The sequence below is a fragment of the Mesoplodon mirus genome (genome assembly GCF_964341445.2).
Source record: "Mesoplodon mirus genome assembly, chromosome: 1".
Taxonomy (NCBI): Eukaryota; Metazoa; Chordata; class Mammalia; order Artiodactyla; family Ziphiidae; genus Mesoplodon; species Mesoplodon mirus.
The window spans coordinates 34,858,304-34,879,383 of NC_138976.1; the positions used below are offsets into that span (position 1 = coordinate 34,858,304).

Sequence of the window (21,080 nt, forward strand, 5' to 3'; positions counted from 1 at the left end):
GAACAAACTTTTTGGCCAACCCTATATTTTAGGCAAAACTAATAATAAAAAAACTTAAGTGGTATTTCCAGAGGCATGAAATTTTCAAAAAGCACAGAAAAGGCATTTAAGCAGGGGAGTGACATGCTTGGGCATAAATTTCAGGAAAATAAGCCTGTTACCCTTGTTAAGGATGGTCTGGAAGGAGGAGAGACTAGAGACAGGAGGACATTTGGGGCACTATTGCAACTGTCCCTTCGAGAGACGATGGCGGCTACACAGGGGCAGTGCAGGGTGGATGGTGGAGGGGTCCAGGTCAAGGGATGTTCACGAGGGAGAATCAATAGGTGAGAAACTAGATGGCACAGGCGGAAGAGAAGGAGATGTCGAGGATGCCTGAAGTGCCCATCGGTGCCGACTGGGTGGTTCTGAAACGTGGCTCCACTCACCAAGACAGGAGGAGCCACAGGCTGGACAGAAGATGATGAGCTGAGATCAGGCCAGGCTGGGTTTAAGGTATTCGTCAGTTGTCCACATGCAAGTGGCCCAAGACCAAGTGAAGTACAGGCAAGGTGCAGGCCAAGTGGACACAAAACTCTGAATGAAACCCTGTCACTGGCTGGTCTCCTGTGGGGAGACACAGCTTGGACAACTGGGTTGTCCAACTAGAGAACAGGCTGCCACACGGCAGGAGGGCTGCCCATCACCGGCAGGGTGACCAGGTGACAGGGCAGAGGGAATTCCTACACTGGTGATGCAGCTGAAGAAGGGGATTCCCAAAGATCCTTCCAATGCAGAGAAGCTATTTAAAAACATTTTAAAAAATAGTGGTGAAATACACATAATATAAAATTTACCATCTTAACCATTTTCAAGTTTACAGTTCAGTACCATTTAAGTATATTCACATTGTTGTGTGTACAGAAGTTTGGAAATAAAAGCCGACAGCTGTCCCCTGTCCTTGGAACAAGGCAGGCTCTAAAGAAGGAAGTAAGCAAATAGCAAAGGCACCACAATGGCACCAAGCCCCATTCACTGAGGAGAAGTTCTTCAAACACAACCCTCATCTGCCCTAAAATTTGTTTTCCTCCAGCTTCTGCTCTGCAAAGTCATTTTTTCCTTTGGGAAACACCCCCTCCCATTTTTCTGGGTGGTGGGTTGTTTTTGTTTTTGGAAATGTCCTTCTCTGCAGATCTTGGCCTTGGCTCTGAAACAAGGAAAGGAACATAGAATGGCTGAGAGAGTAACAAGAGGACAGCCTACTCCGGCATAAAGCAAACTGCCAAGGATTCGTAACTAATCATAAACTTTGTTGCACTGCTATAAATATGGAACAAACCAAGGTGACTTATCCACGAGGATGATGTTCAGAGTCTGAACTGCACCACTAAGGTTTAGAGCCAAAGTCGAACCGCTCTTTTTCTTCCTTTCTCTCTTTTTTCCTCTTGTTTACATGGGTACAGAACATGACACTTCATTCTTCTTTCTAAAAGGAACTCTCCTTGCTGTCTGTGATGTTATTCATCTGATTTCTGACAGGGTACTTCCTTTTGCCTCTTAACACACTAATGTGCTGTATAAAGCATGTCCAATGTTTCTTAAACATTTTGAAAATACTGTAGCCCACCCTGGGTATCCGTGGATACAACCAAGCACAGATGGAATTAAATCCGGGGATACGAAGGGCCAACCATACTTAGCCATTTTACGTGAGAGACTTGAGCATCCATGGATTCTGGTATCTGTGAGGGTCCTAGAACCAATCCCCCTTGGGTACCGAGGGATGACTGTACTCACTGAAAACACCACCGCAGTTTTTTCTCCAAGTACAGACTAACCTTCCCTTCTTGCCTTGGGCAATGGAGGATCACCAGACTCTCAGGGAGGCCAGCTGCCTCTGAAGACCCAGCAGAAGGTGGCTTCCTGCCAGCAGGAAGGGGTCCCCTCCTTAAGTGAGGTGCTAGGGGCTGAACTTTTTCAACTGTTCGCTCCACTTGCAAAGCACAGCCGCTAACTCGATTCTGTGAGCCATCTACTGTTGGTTCACCAGGCAAAGCCATGGCAAGGAAGGCTGCGTTTGCATCACCATTATTTGCTACTTTTAACATTTCGCTGCAAAATAAAAAGTGCCCCAGGATGATACATCTTTGTATGTCTCACGGAGGAGTTTCAGGAAGAATCGATGTGCAATGCCTCAGGGTGAGTAGGGCTAGAAATTACTTAAATCGAACCGGGCTTGAGGAAGTGAATTCTCAGATGAGGTTTTTTTTTTTTGTTTTTTTTGTTTGTTTGTTTTTTAGGTATGTGGGCCTTTTTTTTTTTTTTTTAGGTATGTGGGCCTCTTACTGTTGTGGCCTCTCCCGTTGCGGAGCACAGGCTCCGGACGTGCAGGCTCAACGGCCATGGCTCACGGGCCCAGCCGCTCCGCGGCATGTGGGATCTTCCCGGACCAGGGCACGAACCCGTGTCCCCTGCATCGGCAGGCGGACTCTCAACCACTGAGCCACCAGGGAAGCCCTCAGATGAGTTTTAATAAACTTAAATAGCCACCTGTGTGTGGCTGTATTGGCCTGTGAAGCTCTAGATGCTCTAATTCCATGGTGGGGAAGGAAGATGGAATTATAGACCACAGAAGGAAGATCTGACCTAGGACCTGTAATCAGGCTTCTCAGAACCCGCATTTGCCCAAACTCTCTTCTCCTTTCACCAAAGTGACAGAGCCCCACAGTGTGATGATGAAGGCTGATAATGTGCTATATGCCCAGCTGGCCTGGAGGACCCTGAAAGCAAAGGCTTGTCTAATTCACCTTCACATTCCCTCAATGAGCAGCAAAGGGTGTACAAAGTGTGCTGCAGGACTCGGCAATGAGCGTAGCCCTTTAAGACGACCATATACCACTGGACAGAATTCATCTCTCCTCCAGCCAGCACCTGGAAATGTACTGTATCTGTGTTGTTCAATATGGTAGCCACTACTTATGTGGTTCTTTAGCACTTGAGATGAGGCTTCTGTGACTCAGGAACTGAACTTAAATTTTATTTTATTTTAAATAATTTCAATCTGAATAGCCACATGTGACTAGTGGCTACTGTACTGGACAGGGAAGGTCCAGAAGCTCCATAATTCCATGATGGATTTGTAAACCACAGCAGGAGGATCTGACACGAAGGGTGTGACTGGGCATCCCAGAGCCCTCGGTCAGTTCCCTAAACCCTCCTTCTCCTTTTACCAAAGCAACACAGCCCCTGACAGACTCAAACTGGCTCAAGTCATGCATGCCTGCACTCCTGCCCTTGCAGACCTAGAACTGCAAAACCAGTGTCACGCAAAGGAACTTACCCCCTTCCACTGTAACCTCAATGAGGCTGCAAGTTGGAGCAAGAGATAGTGATCATTTCAACAAAAGCATCATCCAAGCTCAGGTCACAAGGAAATAATGACCAGGGGATTATTTAATCAGAGGTGTTAAGAACACAGATAAGCTGTAAACTATGTTTGCTGTGGTCAGGGACAGCAGAGAAGTAGCAACTTCACACTTAAGTGTGAAGTGAGATCTGTGATTCACCTGTGATGCCTACCGTACAATCGGGATGCATTTAATGCTTTAATCCTAGTAGCTAGAGTGGTAAAACTTTACAGATTAACTGAAGTGCCTTCTTGCTAATCCTTTGCTATTAGGGGAAGCATTATATGTTTCTATATTTTGGGCATAGCATGGGACTTAACTGAATGGATACTCAATGACCATGGTTGACTTCCTAATAGATGATCCATTCCTATCATACTTTATGTCATTTAATTTACGATCTATGTCTTGTCCACTTCAAAAAATGATTTGAGGGCTTCCCTGGTGGCGCAGTGGTTGGGAGTCCGCCTGCTGATGCAGGGGACACGGGTTCGTGCCCCGATCCCGGAGGATCCCACATGCCGCGGAGCGGCTGGGCCCGCGAGCCATGGCCGCGGAGCCTGTGTGTCCGGAGCCTGTGCTCCGCAGCGGGAGAGGCCACAGCAGTGAGAGGCCCGCGTACAGAAAAAAAAAAAAAAAAAAAATGATTTGAGATAGCTTACTCTAAAATGTGCAGATATGGTAGAACAGTGAATTCATTAAAACAAGAGAAAAAATAAGACCCATTAATAAGGCAAGGAAGGAAGAGTAGGGACTAGATCAGAAACCTGAGCTACGGGAAGCTAATGCTGTTGAGCCTGACATGCAGCTTGGAGCTCCCTGGTAATCAAGTCAAACAGGGAACTACTGAATTAGATAGTATCTTACTGAATAATAAAAGGACTCAAGCCAGTATTTTAGGAGAGACATATTTTCTCCTGACCTTGAAATGTGAAGGGAGTTTGTCACATTCAAAAAGGAAAGTGGGGACATAAAAGAATCTGATGCACACTGTCCTTGACAAAAATTTAACAAAGAAAATCAGAGATGTTCTCCGAATGTTTTTTCTTTATACTGACTATTCATTAAAAACAAAAAGAACAAAAACCCGAGGACATAATGTGGTTCTGAGAAGGCTTTCTGTGGACAGCTAGAAGATAAGCACATCTCCAGTGATGGGGAATCCTGCAGTGGTCAAACTCTGACAATCTAGGGAAATACTACTATAGTTAACATGTCTACAACCTCTGGAGTATGAAATGGCTTAAACTGGGCTTTGCTCATGAACTGGCGTGAACACAATTCAGGAGAGCTAACAAGCGCGTGGACAGTATGCCACTGTTGTTGACAAAAAGCAGGGCAAGCTCTTGACCCCAGGCACACAGCCTGTCTTCCTGTCGGGGAAGGGAGAGCAGGATGATGTTCTTGGCCTGGCAGAGAGCACCCCGGGGAGCTGGCTGCAGGCTCCAGCCCTTGCCTCCTCTTAAATGGTCATTGGGCCTGAGCAAATTCCTCAACAGCCCAAACAAGCAGACACAAAGAAAGAGAGGAACACAAATTGCTTACTCTCGGTGTGGGCTTTGGTTCTGAGAAATCTCAGAATCGCTGTCTTTAGGCGACAGGGAGCTCTTGTAGGTGTAAAACACATCTTCAGTTTCAGTGATGTATGTCATTTCGTTCACAAGGTTGTCTGCAGAAGAGTGTCGGGGCTTTCGGATTTCGTGCCGGAGTCGAGGACTTCGCCTGGTGGGGAAAGGTTCGGTGTGAAGTGCTGAAAGCAGATTCTACTTAGCAATTTTATCAGACATCAGTGATCTAACTTTGTGCTCTGACCCTCCTAAGGATGCCTTTGCTGATTCTGTTGGAACTTAAGAGCCAGTTAACCCATGACTACACTAGAATCTACCAAGGGCCACGTGGTCCCAGATATTCTTAGCCCAGTGGTTCAGCTCCTCAGCTTTATAAACAGGCAGATGAGACTGGTTTTTGCTCTTTGGGAGGTTGTTGAGTGTTGATTTAGGGGGAGTTATTCTTCCAGGAGGACTCAAGCTCGCAATGTGTAAACAGGCTTTACTGACTGCTCATCAGACAGTTTTTCTGATTCCTTTGTATGGTATAAATAAGGGTTTAGAAGCTAAAGTAAGTTTTTCGGCAGACTTATTTCAACTACATCCCCTCACGCGAATCTCACTTGATCCAAGAAGAAATGTTTGCTTTTGAAAATATATCTCTTATGTGGTATTAGATGGGCATAGCCCCAGCACCGCCCTGTCCCTCCAATAGCAGCAGTAGCTGTGTGACGTGAGGCAAGTCACACCACCTCTCTGAGCCTCAGTTGTACCTACCTGGCTCCTGAAAATGAATCAAATGAAGCAATGTTCCCAGGATGCCTGGGGTGACACCTGGGGCAGCACCTGGGCATCGGCTCCTGCAGTGGGTGATCCCAGGCTGCTGAGCTTTCTAAATTTCATTTTCCCTGTTTTTCCATCTTCCGCTTCTTTGTTAGCCATTTCTCCTTGGGACTGTCAGAGCCTCCACTATTTGCAATCCCCTTGGGCCCGGATAATCAATAACACTGTGTCCAAAGCAGAGTAGAAAGGTTTGTGATTCCTCAGAAGAGGACCTATAAATAGTAGTAAGAGCTACAGTCCACTGGCGTGGCAACGTCAACTCCAGCTGTTCTCCTGGATGCTGTCCTGACCTCTGTTCTGGGGCCCTGGCACTGCTGCCCAAGAGACTTTCAGACAAATTAAGCTGCCACTTTATAGCATAAATTTACTACCATAGGATGGGTGCCTAAATCTAGGAAACCAAGACCCAATCTACTCAGTCATGTTATGATTTCCAACACTAAACACCATCCCCATCCCTGCCCAGAGCATTAGGCCCCAGTGGAGGGCCCTTACCCAGCAGCCCTGCACAACAGCTCCGTTTTTTGCCTGCATGTTAGAATGCTCCTTAGTCCTGGTAGCTTACTCTTTGAGAATTTACAGGTGCACCCTATCATGAAATGAACAGAAAGCCATACCCTTATTTCAGGGTGGAGCTGGGGCAATGTTCCTGGCTTGGTTTCCCCTTCTGATGATGCCTGGCTGTTTTGAAGGCATTCACAAAATGGCCTGATGTCTTTGAGGAACATTATAATAAAATAACAATAACAACAATAACAAAAACAACCACAATAATTCTACCTGATCCTTTTTGTATAGCTTACGAAGCACTTGTACATTATGTCATTCAATCCATTTACAGATGGAAAGACTGAGACCAGAGAGGTAAACAAACTTGTTAACGAACAGGAGAGTCAAAATCTGAGTCCGGGTCTGCCACTTCCTTCTTCTTTTTTTTTTTTTTTTTTTTTTTTTTGCGGTACGCAGGCCTCTCACTGCTGTGGCCTCTCCCATTGCGGAGCACAGGCTCCGGACGCACAGGCTCAGCGGCCATGGCTCACGGGCCCAGCCGCTCCGTGGCATGTGGGATCTTCCCGGACCGGGGCACGAACCTGTGTCCCCTGCATCGGCAGGCAGACTCTCGACCACTGCACCACCAGGGAAGCCCTGCCACTTCCTTCTTTTTAAGCTGAGTCCATCATCTTAAAAGTTGGCAGGCTACTTTCCTATGTGCATTTGCTACTGTTGCTGAGGGTCACATGCCCTTACATCAGTTGTATTACATACCTTTACTATGTTTTCCCAAAGTTTATTTTGTTTGATATTAATGGGAAATGTGAGATTAAATAAAGTTAAACATGCTTCTTTATCACAGGACTTCTCAAAACCTGAATATGCTAATTTCAAGAGCAGCATTTCAGTAAGCTGCAGTGCTCAAATTTATTTAGACCAAATAACTTTTTAAAAAAGAACATCCCAGCATCATACACTAAAGAAAATGTTTAGCTAGACTTGTGCATTTCACAAAAATAGTTACTTCTGCTACAGTCAAACATGCAAATGTAAACTCTGACCATAGGCCACCTGTAGTTAGGTTTTTATTTTTACTGAGTTTTTAAAATTAGTAAAGTGTTTACTGGTGGGTAATACCAAAAAAGGAAGACATACCAGTTGGGAGTAATAGGAGGAGACCGAGATGGCAGACTCTTGGTTTCTAAATGTTCCACTGATAAAGATCTCTGCATGGCCGGGTTCCAGACCATCCCTCCAATCACTTTTTTGCAATACTGGTTATTTACAGACCTGAAAAACCAGATGTAGGTTCACTTTCTACACTGACATATTCAACGAGAAAGAAGTGACAGCATAAGTGAAACAGGGCTACACACACACCCTCCCTGATGGATGACTGGTTAACACCTTGATGACCCCAGGAGAGGTTACCAGGAGTGGAGGTACACGGGTCAGAAGGGATTCCTTTCTGTCCTAGCTTTTCCTTATGTTATTTCTTCTCTGCGGGTGAGAAGATATGTTCTTGTCCTTACTATTTCAAGCAACAAAACTGCTTTCAGAATATAACCAAGCCTTACCAGATAGAAGGAGTTTCAGGATTAACATTGAAATACAGTTCAAGTAACTTCAAGGAATGCTCACTTTACTCACACTGGTATGAGTACAAACATTAACCCTCCTTCCCAGTGTTCTTTGTCATCCTAGCTGGCAGAGACCGTCACTGTAAAGCACTCAGAACTCTTTAAGAGCAGACCTGAGAAAATATGCTTAGACAGCAGAGTTTCAGGCCATGTTCTCTGAATGTGCCACCCTGAAGGTTACTTTCAAATTTTATTTATACCTCGAGAATTTAAATCTCAGCTCTCTAGACCCTTCAGAGAATGAATTATTTGAGAGGATGGAGTTTGAAGCCAGTTTCGGGGAAACTCAGTTCTGGCATTTCTAAATTTTAAACAATGTTTTAACGTCTCATTGAAACATTCCAGGCAATTCCTTGCAGCCTAAAACCAGCAACCCAACAAAAAACAGGACAGAAAAACCACAAGAACATAGGTAACACGAAGCACACCCTCTAGAATATCAATGTACTAATTTTCAATGAGAAGTACGGTTGTCACCCTGATCAAAATGCTCACAGAAGCATCACCATGAGAATCTACATCAGAAACCAAATTACCATTGATTGAGGGCACATCATCGGAATGAGGGGAGCAAGCTGGATGATTCAAAGGTTTAATGTAGCAGCTCCCCAAAGGATGCGTCACAGGTTATTAATAGGTACTCTTTGGAAAAAGAAGTGTTCCACTGTCCCATAAGCTTGGAAAATACTGAACAAGTTTCTTTTACATGGAAGCTTTCGGAGGGTCCAATATGCAAATGTATAACAGTATCTCTAGGGCTTGGGCAAATCACGTAACCTAAGCCTCAGTTTCTCCATCTATGAAATGGAGAGAATGAGGGATGAGATTTGCCAGTATGCTGAAGCTGGTATTGGTGGTCAAGAACTGCTGACCTGTGGTCACTGAGCCACCCACTATGTCCCAAGTGACCCCTAGTGGCAGATTAAAAATAGCTGCAAGTTCTCTGACTCTTGAACCCAGGCTGGCCTGTGACTGCTTTGACCAAGAGTAGCTCAGGTATGGGCCTAGCCTTTAAGATGACCGGCCGCCTCTGCCTTAGGCTCTTGCAGTCCTGAGCCTCTGTGTAAGAAATCCAACTACCCTGTGAGAGGCCCTGAGAACACACAGAGAGGGCGGGGGTCCAGATGAGTCCAGCCTTCTGATCATTCCATCAAGGCACCCGGTGTGGGAGAGAAGTGGTCCTGGACCCTCAGCCCAGCCCGGCCACCAGCTGCATCTCACTGAGAAACCCTAGTCTACATACCTCATGGAGAGGAAGGATCATCTGGCCACACCCTTCCCGAATGCCTGACCCACAAGATCTTGAGATATAATATAATGGTTACTGCTTTAAGCCACCAAAACAGGGGTAGTTTTTTCTGCCACAATGGAGACCAAAAAAAAAAAAAAAAAAAATCCTCCGTTCGTTTGCATTTTACAGATGAAGAAATTGAAGAAGCAGATTAAATTAAAACTGATGTAGATCAGATTTTAACCCAGCCTTCTGTAAGAGAGTCCAAGCTTTTAGTTGCTCTCAATGCTACTTCTCAGCTCACCAAGAGGATTAAGTCCAACTAAAGTAAATGCTACATTTCCAGCAAATTATGTTTACGGCATGTTCAGAAATAGAGCTATTGAATGTGTAAAAATACCGGACAGTATTAGAAGACAAAAACTTGGAAAATATATTTGCTCTTGGTTCATCAGAAGCTTAGAGAGAGCATTTAGCACCATAAATATCAATACTATCACTGATACTAACAGACATTTACTACTTATTCAATTGAGAAAGCTTTCAACTGATTACCATGTAACAGGAGAGTCACTGGAATAGTCTGATACAGTCCCACATATCAGATGATGGCTCAGACAGGGGCACCATTTTTAGTAACAGCCACATCAATTAAAATAAAAATCACAAAAATAACTTTTCCAACCAATTTAGAAAATAATTTGATATGGAATTTCTGCTACATCTTATATTTAGAAGGCAAGTATTTATAATACATCTTGTATTCTACATCTTAGAATAAAAACATATACAAAAATATAAACTGCAGGAGAATACACTGTAATCTAAAAGTTTAAAATGTATAGATTTATTTACTAGTCATTAAGTATTTTGAATATCATTCCTACAGATAATAGCACACATGGAATTGCTGTAAGAATTAAACATATAAAAAAAAAGAATGACGCATAATGAAGTATGTGCATGGAACAAAGTGAGCACTCAGTAGTCGTCAACTATAATTATTACTGTTACTATCTTGTGATTGCTGGATGTAGTATATGCCAAAAAGTCACCTGACTCTGGAAATCTTTATTTCTGCTCATTCGTTATTATAGAGCATCTTATGGAATTACTGTTCAGTGGGAGAGGCTGTCTTAAGGGCAACAAGATGACCCTTAGTCACAGCCTTGTGCTTCCCTGGGTGTGACAGGACGGAGCTGTTCCAATGCTGGCTGCTTGGGGGCTCTGAGTGTTACAGAGTTGAGCAGGGAGAAGCAAGTGACAGGAATAGGAGAAGTGCCTGAGTGTGTGGAAAGACACACTGCAGCCCCAGCAGACTTTCACCCGTGGTTCTAGCTCCACCAGCAGCTCTGGCCCCAGGGCCTGGGGTCCCTGGGCAAAGACGTCCCTCCCCCGAGGATGTTTACTCCCCAGGGGTGACCAGGACATGTTTATTTCTCAGCCTAGCATGGAGACTGTCCCTAAAGCATATACTCACTTTTTGGCGTTCCTAGAGCCCAGAGTCCAGTACTGAGACAGAACATTCTTTTCCTGAGGTAGTAGCTTCTTTGCCTGAAAGAATGTATGGTGCTCGACACAGGATTTCCATAAGTTTTTGCAAGATCGGTAATTTAACATGTTGAAGGCCACTATGTGTTCCCTGGATTCAGTCTAGGAGGAAAAACACAGTAGAGATTTCATCTACACAGATGTAGGAGCAGGGTCTCAAGCATTTTATGCCCACATCGGTGGTTATCAAGTAAGAGACAATGGACAGCAGAAAACTGGTTTCAAAATTCCTTAGGCCACAAAAACAGGGTTCTAAGAAGATTCAACAGGAAGATTTGTTAACCACCTTCATGAACGTGGTAATAAAGACGACCAGAGTCTACTCTTTATCATCATCTGTGGTCTTGCATGAACGCTTCCATTTCACACCTGCCTACATTTCTAGGTCGGATATATTTGGAGCAACCAGATAAGGGCTGTCTGATCCATTCCTTTCAAAATTTAGCTCTGGGAAAAATCTCTCCCCTGAAGAAATCATCTTTCACCTATCAAATGACAGGAATCTTATAATGCTTTGGGTTTCTCTATTTGCTTTCCACAAAGACAGTCAGATCTAGTGTTCACTTATAATAATCATTTTGATCATTTGCTCTACCTCCATTCTACCTGAGTTCAGGTTTTCTGTTCTCATGTTAAATTACCATCCTGTGCATTTTTACGGCACCTTGAAGTTTGCATCTGGGGCTCGGGAGACCCAGATTCTAGTCCTAGTTTTCTCTGAGCTTTAGTGCTCTCAGTCCTAAGAGTTCATTGTGATGTGGAGCCATTTTAGGTGCATGTTATCTTTGGAAAATTGGGAAGTGACCTAGTGACAGTAAGTGAAAAATATGCAGCCTAACAAGACAGAGTGTGGTGTCGTGGGAAGAGCGGGCATCTCAGATTCATAACGACCGGTTCAAATTCCAGCTCCTCCACCTCACTAGCTGTGGGTTCTCTCACCTCTAAGTTGCTCTTCTCCATGTGGAAAACCAAACTGAGTTATCTGGAGAGCTGCAGACTCCTCCTATGAGACATATACGCAAGGCCACCGTGCATTTTAAACACATCAAGGGAAGGAACTAACCTTGCTGACTTTTATTGCTACTCTGCAGTGGGCTCGGCCTGGTGCTTTGACCAATGGCACTTCTATCTAAATCTGATGATTCCCTGAGAACTGGGCATTGTTGCATTCCTGTAAACAAGGTAACTCAGACTGCAGGAGGTGAAGTAACCCGCCCAACTGGTGAGTGGAAGAGCTATAGGATCTGAACCCAATGTCTCTGACTGCAAAGCAAGTGACTTCCTCGGCCAGATAAGCAGAGTGAATTACACAGAAAACTGTGGGGCCCTCTGGACACTGATGCCCACTTTCTTTCCACCGTTTGCAATGCTCTTTCTTCCCTGTTACACGTACGACAAACTCCTTCACCTGCTGAAGGACTAAGAGCTGAACTGGCTAAAAGCACAAGAACCAAAGCAAGCATAGGTACAACTCACCTGTTTTTGTCGCTGATGTATAAAGAATTTTTTCCTTTTGAAAGAAATTTTTAGAATGTTCACCCTGCAAAAAAAGTAAAACACAACACAAAACAGCACATCAGGGAGCAGCCAGGTTGCAGCTGGCGCCTCTCGGCGTGTGTCCTCTAGTCCACGATCGTGATGGCTGGGGGCTCTCGGCTTCCAAGACTTTGCTTCAGCGCAGAAAGGATGGCGGCCCCATCACCTCGGCCAAACACTAAGTAGCTGACGGAAGCTGAGTATCACATCAGGGCCCCTGGTTTATGATGTAGCTCTTAAATAACGAGGGCCATGGGCAATGCGCTCTCTTTGCTGTCAGCTGCTTTTGTGATACTGCAGCTCTGCTAGGGCTGGTGTGTACCTGGGGAACACAGCTGAGGGCAGTGTGGAGCAGCAGAAGGAGGACAGACGGACCTGGGTCCACATCCCAGCTGCTTCGCAAACCTAACAGCCACCTAATAGCCGTGTGTCAAGTAGCCTCTCTATTGTTTGCATAGTAACACAATTATAGCCACCATTGACAGTCTTTTTTATACTTAAAGCTTTATAAGCAGCCCCTCTACTAAGCCTTGCAATAGTCCTGAAAAGTACGTATCATTATACCCAGCTTTCAGATGAGGAAACTGAGGCTGGGAGACAGCGCTTAAGTGCTCAAGATCATTCACACCAGGAATGCTTGGAGCCAGGATCTGAGCTTGTGCTCTTAAGTCCTCCACCATGGAGCCTTCTGAACAGTGGGGACAGCACTGCCTTTCTCAGATTTGTGAGGATTCAAGTCTGCTGGATCCCCTGAGTTTTTAGACCAGAACTGGGCACTTGATAAAACTTCCATTAGTAACTAAGGAACTGCCCTGAAAATACAGCTCCTGCCCAGAGGAAGTTCTCTGAATCCTGGCTAATGTGCCGCCCAGGAAGGATTCCTTAACTCCAAAACCTGCCTTGTGTTGTTTTATCCAGGATTCACACAGTATCCCAAACCACAGGCTGACTGGGGAAGATGGGGATGCTGATAAAAACCAAACTAATTTTCCCAAGTACTGAATCTGGATTAATTGTACAGGTCAGAGGTAAAAACTTGGGAGAAAGTCTCTGTCCCTTCTTTAGAAATAAAAGTTTAAAATTAGAGGTGCCATTACTTTTGTTCAGCATATTTTTAAAGCACGATTCAGAAAATAATTAGAACCGGTTTGCACTTACCAAGGATAGAAACTTGTGCAAATATATTTTCGGTACACAGCGATGCCCACAGAAGCAATTCCAATCATTAGATCTAAACTGTGCAGATCCTATAAAAAGGAAGATCTCAGATTCACAGCGTGTTACTGTCATGCTTATGCCCTCTGGTAACTTAAGCACCCACACTTTTATAAATAGCACTACATGTAAGCTCCAAAAGGAAAATTACAGAAAACAGGCAAAAATCTCCTCTTAACAGATACTGAAGATCCAAGTACTTAGCACCAAATTCTTCTAAGGTGAAAAAACATTGCCTGACAGCAACACCTGGGTTCTGCCAGTTTACAAAGTTACCACCAGGCAAGCTCATTCATTCCACAGAATCATAGAAATGAACATTTGCCTTTACATTTTCAACAAGTAGTATCAGACACCATATTAAAATCAGAAAAGCCTCGTCCCCCACACAGCTTTAAACAAATCTCAACTCCCATCACTGAAAAGGCTTTAGCTATTAATATGAAGTGTAGAACTGCTGATTCTAAACCCAATGAAAAATAAAATATGGCTTATAAGTCCAATACAGTCAACATTTATTAAGAGCCCATGTGCTAGGCATCGCCATAGATAATGAAGATAATAAAAGGAAGATACAGCGACTACAAGATGTTTTAAATCCATTTGAGAATGAAAAGTTTAAAATAAACAGTTCCTTCCCTTGAGTCATCTATATCCCTATTTACTCACTCAGATACTCGTAATTTTAAAGAAGGGGCAAAGTTACCACTGGATGTGAACCTTAGGTTTGCCACTTACTAGCCTGTGTTGCTTTGGGCTACTGGCCTCAGTGTTTCCTTTTGTACAATAAGGATGGTCGAACCCACCTCTAAGAGTTTTATCGAGCTGAACGTAGAGAATATAAGAACGTATTGGCATGCGGTAGGTATAAAAAACGTTCATCCCCTTCATCTCTCAAGAGATAGTGGGACAAATCATTTATGAACAGTGATGTGAACATGGGGAGTTGGAGAAACTGGCCGAAGAAAACGCTGCTGATACCATTGTGGAAAGTCCAGAGAGTAATCACTACTGGGCACCCAACTGAAATCACACGCTTAAAGCAAAACCAAATTGGCAAGTTGAAAACCAGGGTTGCATTAAACATGATACTTGGGACCAGAATATAGGGGAATATTAAGCAGGTGGGACAGAAAATTAGCAAACAAAATAAAAATCAAGTGCAGAATAAGGAAATAAATGAATGCTTTGCGTGGGCCAGTGACGTGGGTCTCAAATCTCCTGGTTCTGTGGTCATCACGGTAGCATGGACAGTTAACTGTTCGTAAATTCCCGTGCCCACCTCCAAACCTCCCAGCTTGTGGAGCAGGACTGTATGATTAGTCTTGGCTGATGAACAATGAGCAGAGGTGATGAGTCCCCTCCGGGCCGAATCATTTAAGAGCTGGTGTGTAGCCCTCCAACATCCTCTTCCCTTGGGACAAGCATGAGGCCACATGTGAAGATGGTGAAGCCACCAGACAGAAGCAGCCTAGGCTGCTGAATCTCTGCACAGAGGACGGCTGCCTTGGAGAGCCACCAGGACCCATATAGCCTTTGAACTACTGAGAAATAAGCTCTGTGATATCAAGTTACTGATTTTCAGGGGGTTTTGGTTGATGCAGCATAGCCAAGGGTAACCCAACTCCCTCTGATACCACGGGGGTGTCAGGCAGACAGGTAATCAACTGGCATCAGGACCTTCATGAGACCCTGGGGGTGGGGGGAGCACAGATCAACTCAGGCAGATGTAAAGCCCACTTCACCATTGAAGAAAGGGCTCCACAACATTCTACCAGACAAAACGGTATTTGCAAATGGAATAAAAATTAAGTCAAGTCCCAAAGTTGATGTTTTGTAAGATCCATATCTTTTTCCTACTTTATTACCTATGTTATACCCTGTACACTGCACAGCTAGTGGATTGAAGTAAGACAAAATAAATGAAAGTGTTTCTAAGAATTGCAAAAATATTATTTAAATGTAAACTTTGGTAATTTACTCAACTTCCCTGAGCCTCAGTTTTCTCACCTGTAAAATGGGGTGATTAGAACACATTTCCCAAGGCTGCTATAATCTTTAAATGAGACCTTATGGTCACATATGAAAGCATCTGGAACAATGGCTAGTATGGACTAGGTGTTCAACCAATATTTGCTTCCTCTGGATATGATGTGGGCCAATTACAGGTAGAAAATGTAAAGGTCAGATGCCAATTAGACAGTGCTGGGGTCACACACTGAAGCCATTACTTATGTGCTACATGACCTTTGATAAGTCCCTGAGTATCAGTTTCTCCATCTGTAAAATGGAGGAAATGACAACACTTACCTCATGGCATTACAGTGGGAAATAAATAGGGACTGTGTCTGGCAGTTAGAAACGGCTCAGCAGATGACAGATATTAATCAATTTTATTTAAAAAGTCACAACCAATTCAAAATACTTGATTTCCATAAACATGCCATCATAATAGAAAACTATCATATTTGAGTACATAATTAGCTCTAATTTGAGCAGCACTGAGATTAAATAGTAGAAACCCTGGCTCATTAAAGAGCCACTTGGAAAATGGAACTCTATACATTTTTCACCTCTTTAACCATGAGATGGTCTTACAAAAATTACTTGTTTCTAACCCCTGTGACCCCCCAAAAGTAAAAAGTCTTCAAGTATGACAGTAAACATGAAAAAAACCAAGTGGATAAATAACCAGCAAAACTCAATATTACTTTATAAACCTTTCAGGTATCTTAAAAAAAAAAAGGCCTTTTTATTATACTGGAAAAGAGATAGTTTCAAAGAAGCTTTCAGATGTTCAGAAATTAAAATTAAAATAACTTTTGAACTACACCATGCTGAGGGTACCTACCCTACCACTGTGCAGCTCCACTCCATAGAAGTCGAGGGTCCGTGCTATGTTGATAAAGCAAGATTCCGCTTCTGATTGCTTTAGCCCACTACAAAGGCAGAGAGAAGATGCAGAGTTCACCCAGTAAATGGAATATTAACTCCGGTTTTTAAAATTAATAAAAATCTAAAAATATGGATACCATTACTATAAGGTTATTAAATGCCTTATGTTATTCATCTTAAACAGTCAAACCCCAAATGCTAGTAAACCACATTTTTCTTCTTGTCCACTGAATATGACTTCATCTAGCCCTCTTGTTCCTCTATTAAAAAATACCTCACATTTAGTAGGTTCTCAATATTCAGAGATAAAGACTGTCACCTTCTGGAATTCCCAGCCTACCTTTTCCAAGCCCCTAAATTAGTATGTGCTCTTCAGGTCTTTCTGCCTTTATCTATCCTTTTCGTAGCAGCCTCAACTTCCAAACGTCGCTGTACTATTTTAGGATGCTGGCTCCTGCCTGGACAGCAATTCTGGGAGAGGATTGGCAGGTCCTTTTTGAAGGGACACTGGTTGCTTAGGGCTTTGTTTCTATGGCCTTCCTGAGAATGTAAGGTCCCTTGAGACCTGGCCTTCTCGGTCAGGGTGGCCCTTATTTGACCTGGACTGAATGGAGCCACTGCAGCTTTAAGTGAAAGGAGGCAAGGGAAGAGGAGGCCAGAATCGGGCGAATCTGCTGGAGTGGAGGCTTGGCCCGAGGCAGCTGTGGAAGGCTGGTGCTACCTTCTGGAAGGAAGGTGGTTTCCCCAACTGAACCCAGAGAGGACGGGGATTCACCCAGCCTGTCAGCACCTGTGTCTGTCTGCCTGTCTATTCAAAACCACCTGAAGGAAGGGCTCGTTTCACTAAATATGGGAAACTGTTAAAAGGTTTGCCTGGTAGGGTCAATCTGTGGGGCAGTCAGATTTAAAATGGGCATTTCCTTCAGGAACTAACAGATTTCAATGACATCCTGAAAAAGAATGCAGCAAATTATCCTGAACTCTCATAGGATTGCACACTTTACAGAAATGCTAGTTATGCCAGATATATTTGCCATCATAAGATCTCAAAGGTTCACAAACCCCCGACATCTTGAAAGAGGATTCATAAGCAAAAGCAAGAGAAGGCAACATCAAACCCGAGGGGACACGAGGTCTGACGGTGCCCGACCTGAGTTCCCAAAGTAGGTCACCCGCCCCTCCTCTCACCTGTGCTGCTCATGGAGCGCCTCCACCTTTGCTAAAAAGTCCTCATTCTGATCCGGTATGAACTGACTATCAGAAAGATAGCCCGGAGGATGAATGGAAGAATCATGGTCTCCAAAATGAGCTATCAAGACAGAATGAGGGGAAAGCACCTTTTCAATGCGGTCAGTATTTACAAGCATCTGTAGCATCACAAAAAAAAACATTCATTGGAAACACTCTCCCAAGAAGTTCTGCTACCACGTGAACTTGAGCTTCTCATTAGCTCCAGAGTCCACACTTATCACCTGATCCCTACAGGCTAAGTACTGCTGTGCATGCTCCAGCCAGATCCTGTCTTCCCAAGGCCACACCAGGAGGGAAGGGGGAGCCTGTTCAAATCTAGGTTCTATTCTAATCCCACATCTGTTCCATACTCTGTGGGCAGCACAGCATTGGCGCTCATACCCCTGGCTAAAGAAAAACAAGAGAAACCACTCAGAAAAATGTCATGCTCTATATGGCAGGCACTGTGCAGGCTCTCTGTAGTATTCCAAGGTTGTTATAACACTGGACCAACCTGCTCTAAAAGATGGGTGTGGCCAGAAGAGACCACTGTCTGCATCTTGACCTACTTCCCTGGCAGTCAGGGAAATGTGAAAGAAAGGAAACCAAGGAGGTGTTCAGAGGCCACGGGGGTGGGATGGGAATGGGTGAGGCTGAAGAGTCTGAGCCCTGGCACAGCTGAGGGCACGGTTCTTAGGAAGAAGGAACATTCTTACAGGACTCGGAAGATAGGGAGACCGATGCTGGCGCTGTCAGGGAAATCATGCTGGGGACCTGCAACTGCAGAGGGAAGAGGAAGTGGGGCCTTACAGAGGGACTCCCAGGCTGGTCTTTGGGCCAAATGGCACTTCTCTTTTGAGATCTGTGACTGCCATCTGCAGACAAGATTCACTGATGTCTTGGTGTGACAGGTATTCTTGAGAGTTGTGCAGTGCCCACCCTGTACAAGTGCACGTAGCAGCCCTGAGAACTCAAACCATCTGGTTATCTGCACTCTTGAAGAGACTGCGGAAAAGGACCCTGTGTGGGCAGCCAAGGATCTGGCTGGTGGGACCGAAGGACACTTGTTTCCCTTCTCCAAGACTGTCCTCCCACCTGCTATAAAAATAGGAGGGAGGAAGACTATTCTAGCTCTGATGGGCACTTAATCTAGTATTCTGTTTTCCCGACAAAAAACCCTATTTCATCTTTTTCTTAAAAATATCAACCTTGATATTTCCAAAGGTTTTAATAAATTCTTTTTGCAGCTGGCTTCAATGTCAGGAGGCGTCTAAGGACTCATGATTGAGTAGCCATTCAACAGAGAAGATTTCTAAATCAAATGACTCCTTCTCTGTCTCAAGGGCAGGGGTTGGGGAAATCTTTGGTCATGCTTTATAGTCAGTCTCAGAAGGGAAGGAGAGGAGTGAGGTAGGTGCTTAGGTGAATTTCATCCCAAAGTTGAAAAGTCAGATGCAAGCGTATCTTTCTTTACATCTACTCAGCCTGGAGCTCACCCTCCTCAACTGCCATCACACACAAGGGCTGCTCTTTGAGATCTGCGCTGTAATGAAGGGATCTGTGTCCTCCTCACACTGTCCCTTGAGGGCTGGGAGTGGGTCCCACTCATCTTTCGGGCCTTGTGCCCAGGCACGGCACATAGTAGCTGCTCGGGTGCTTGGAACTCACCTGTAGAGAGGCTACTGCAAAGTTCAGTTTTGGAAGGGGAAAAGGGCAGAAAGCCAAGTGACCTACACATACAGACTTGGTCATGGGTGGACCACAGGCCATGAAGGCCAGCCAAATGTGGCTAAGCTGTGAACAGGAGTGTTGAGGCCGTATGAGGTAAGCAGAAGTGTGGCTTACAGGTGAGTCTGTGCATGGTGAAGTGTAAGACAATGCATTTACAGGAAGTAATTTAGATGCCCCGATGCTGGGTCCCCAATGAAGAAAGCCCGAGAAAGCCTTAGAATCACCTCATCCAAACTCTGCATGTTGAAGGAGAACTTGAGGTCCAGAGATGAGAAGGGACCTACCCCTATCACAGAGCTATTTTTCAGCCGTCAAGACCAGAACCTGGCTAGCACTCCCACCATTCTACCAGCCTGCCTGCCACGCCTGCAGGCTACTGCTGGCCATTTGCAGATGACAGTTGCCATGTCCCCAGATGGCAACCAAATGCTGCAAATGACTTTCCTGAGCCTCAAGGCAGAGTCCTGTTAAATTTTACACTGTTGGTTGCATCAGCTCACGGAGATCTTCTTGGATCTTGACTTGGTCATCCATCATATTAACGAACAGTCCTAACCCCTGTGCCTTTCTTCAAACATGAAAAGCAAGGTTCTCTTTTTAGTCAAGTCACTGACAAATGTCCGAACTTAACACAAGACCACCAGTGAACCTCCCTGTAGTGTGGTCTTCCCTGGAAATCTTAGTCGGCTACTCTGCAATGAGCAGTGTTAACCACTAGGGGGAAACAAAGTTAAACAGTCCTTGGAAACCATCTGCAAAGCACAGCGTGGTTTCCACGTTGTATTCAATGACCAATGACATCATCCCACTAGATGTTCTTGATAACCTAGTGACAGGCCTTACTTTTATCCCCATTAAACAGATAAGGAAATGGAGACTCAAGGAAGGAACCTGCCCAATGCTGTTCAGGCTGGTAACTTGGAGCCTAGACCCTGATCACAGTCCATCTTCTTTATCTACTTACCATATGACACGCCCTAAACTCCAGAGTAACACGCTTTTCTGTTTGTGGGGAAGCAACACATGAGAAAGCCAATTATAGCAGAAAGAAAAGGAAATGAACACTTATGTGGGAAATACCTTGTCTTTTAAGTCCCATACATTCTTCTGGCTAATATTTTAAATTTTGCAGGACAGAGTGTATGTCTCAGGTACTCAAATGTATGGCATATCAAGCTGTTCTGTTGGGAAAGCCCTTATTTGCTATTCATCTAACTCCAACTTGATCTTGGAGGCTCTTCGTAAGGGGTCATCACTAGGAAGCTTTTCTACACTACCTCCCCCCTGCACCCTCCTTCCCCCTCCAAGGAGAACAAAGTGCATCCTCTGTGCTCATCCTCACTACCAGCATCAGTTGGTCCATATCTGCCTGCCCACCAGGCTGCAGACCCTTTGCAGAGAGCAGCTGTGCTCTATCTGTGCAACCTGAGGCTACTGCAGAATCCACGCATGGCAGACACTCAGAGGCCATTATAGAATATGTATTTTCAAAAACTTCATTCCTGGGGACTTCCCTGGTAGCACAGTGATTAAGAATCCACCTGCCAATGCAGGGGACACGGGTTCGATCCCTGGCCTGGGAAGATCCCACATGCTGTGGAGCAACTAAGTCCGTGCGCCACAACTACTGAGCCTGCGCCACAACTACTGAAGTCTGCACGCCTAGAGCCCATGCTCCGCAACAAAGAGAAGCCACCTCAATAAAAAGCCCGCGCACCTCAACGAAGAGTAGCCCCCACTCGCCACAACCAGAGAAAGCCCGCATGCAGCAACAAAAGACCCA

The 21,080-nt window shown here is 44.7% G+C and overlaps 1 protein-coding gene across 8 annotated transcripts in view; it reads right to left on the reverse strand.

The window, feature by feature from the left end:
• Window positions 1–21,080, reverse strand: part of PTPN3 (protein tyrosine phosphatase non-receptor type 3) — a 110,065-nt gene that overhangs the window by 35,548 nt on the left and 53,437 nt on the right. For all 8 annotated transcript variants that reach the window (XM_082627659.1, XM_082627655.1, XM_082627653.1 and 5 more), the window contains 7 exons: window positions 17,525–17,645; window positions 16,293–16,380; window positions 13,385–13,473; window positions 12,167–12,230; window positions 10,620–10,792; window positions 7,424–7,558; window positions 4,932–5,108 (listed from right to left, as the gene is read on the reverse strand). In XM_082627659.1, coding sequence (XP_082483785.1) covers window positions 4,932–5,108; window positions 7,424–7,558; window positions 10,620–10,792; window positions 12,167–12,230; window positions 13,385–13,473; window positions 16,293–16,380; window positions 17,525–17,645 — 847 coding nt within the window. The remainder of the gene's footprint in view (window positions 1–4,931; window positions 5,109–7,423; window positions 7,559–10,619; window positions 10,793–12,166; window positions 12,231–13,384; window positions 13,474–16,292; window positions 16,381–17,524; window positions 17,646–21,080) is intronic.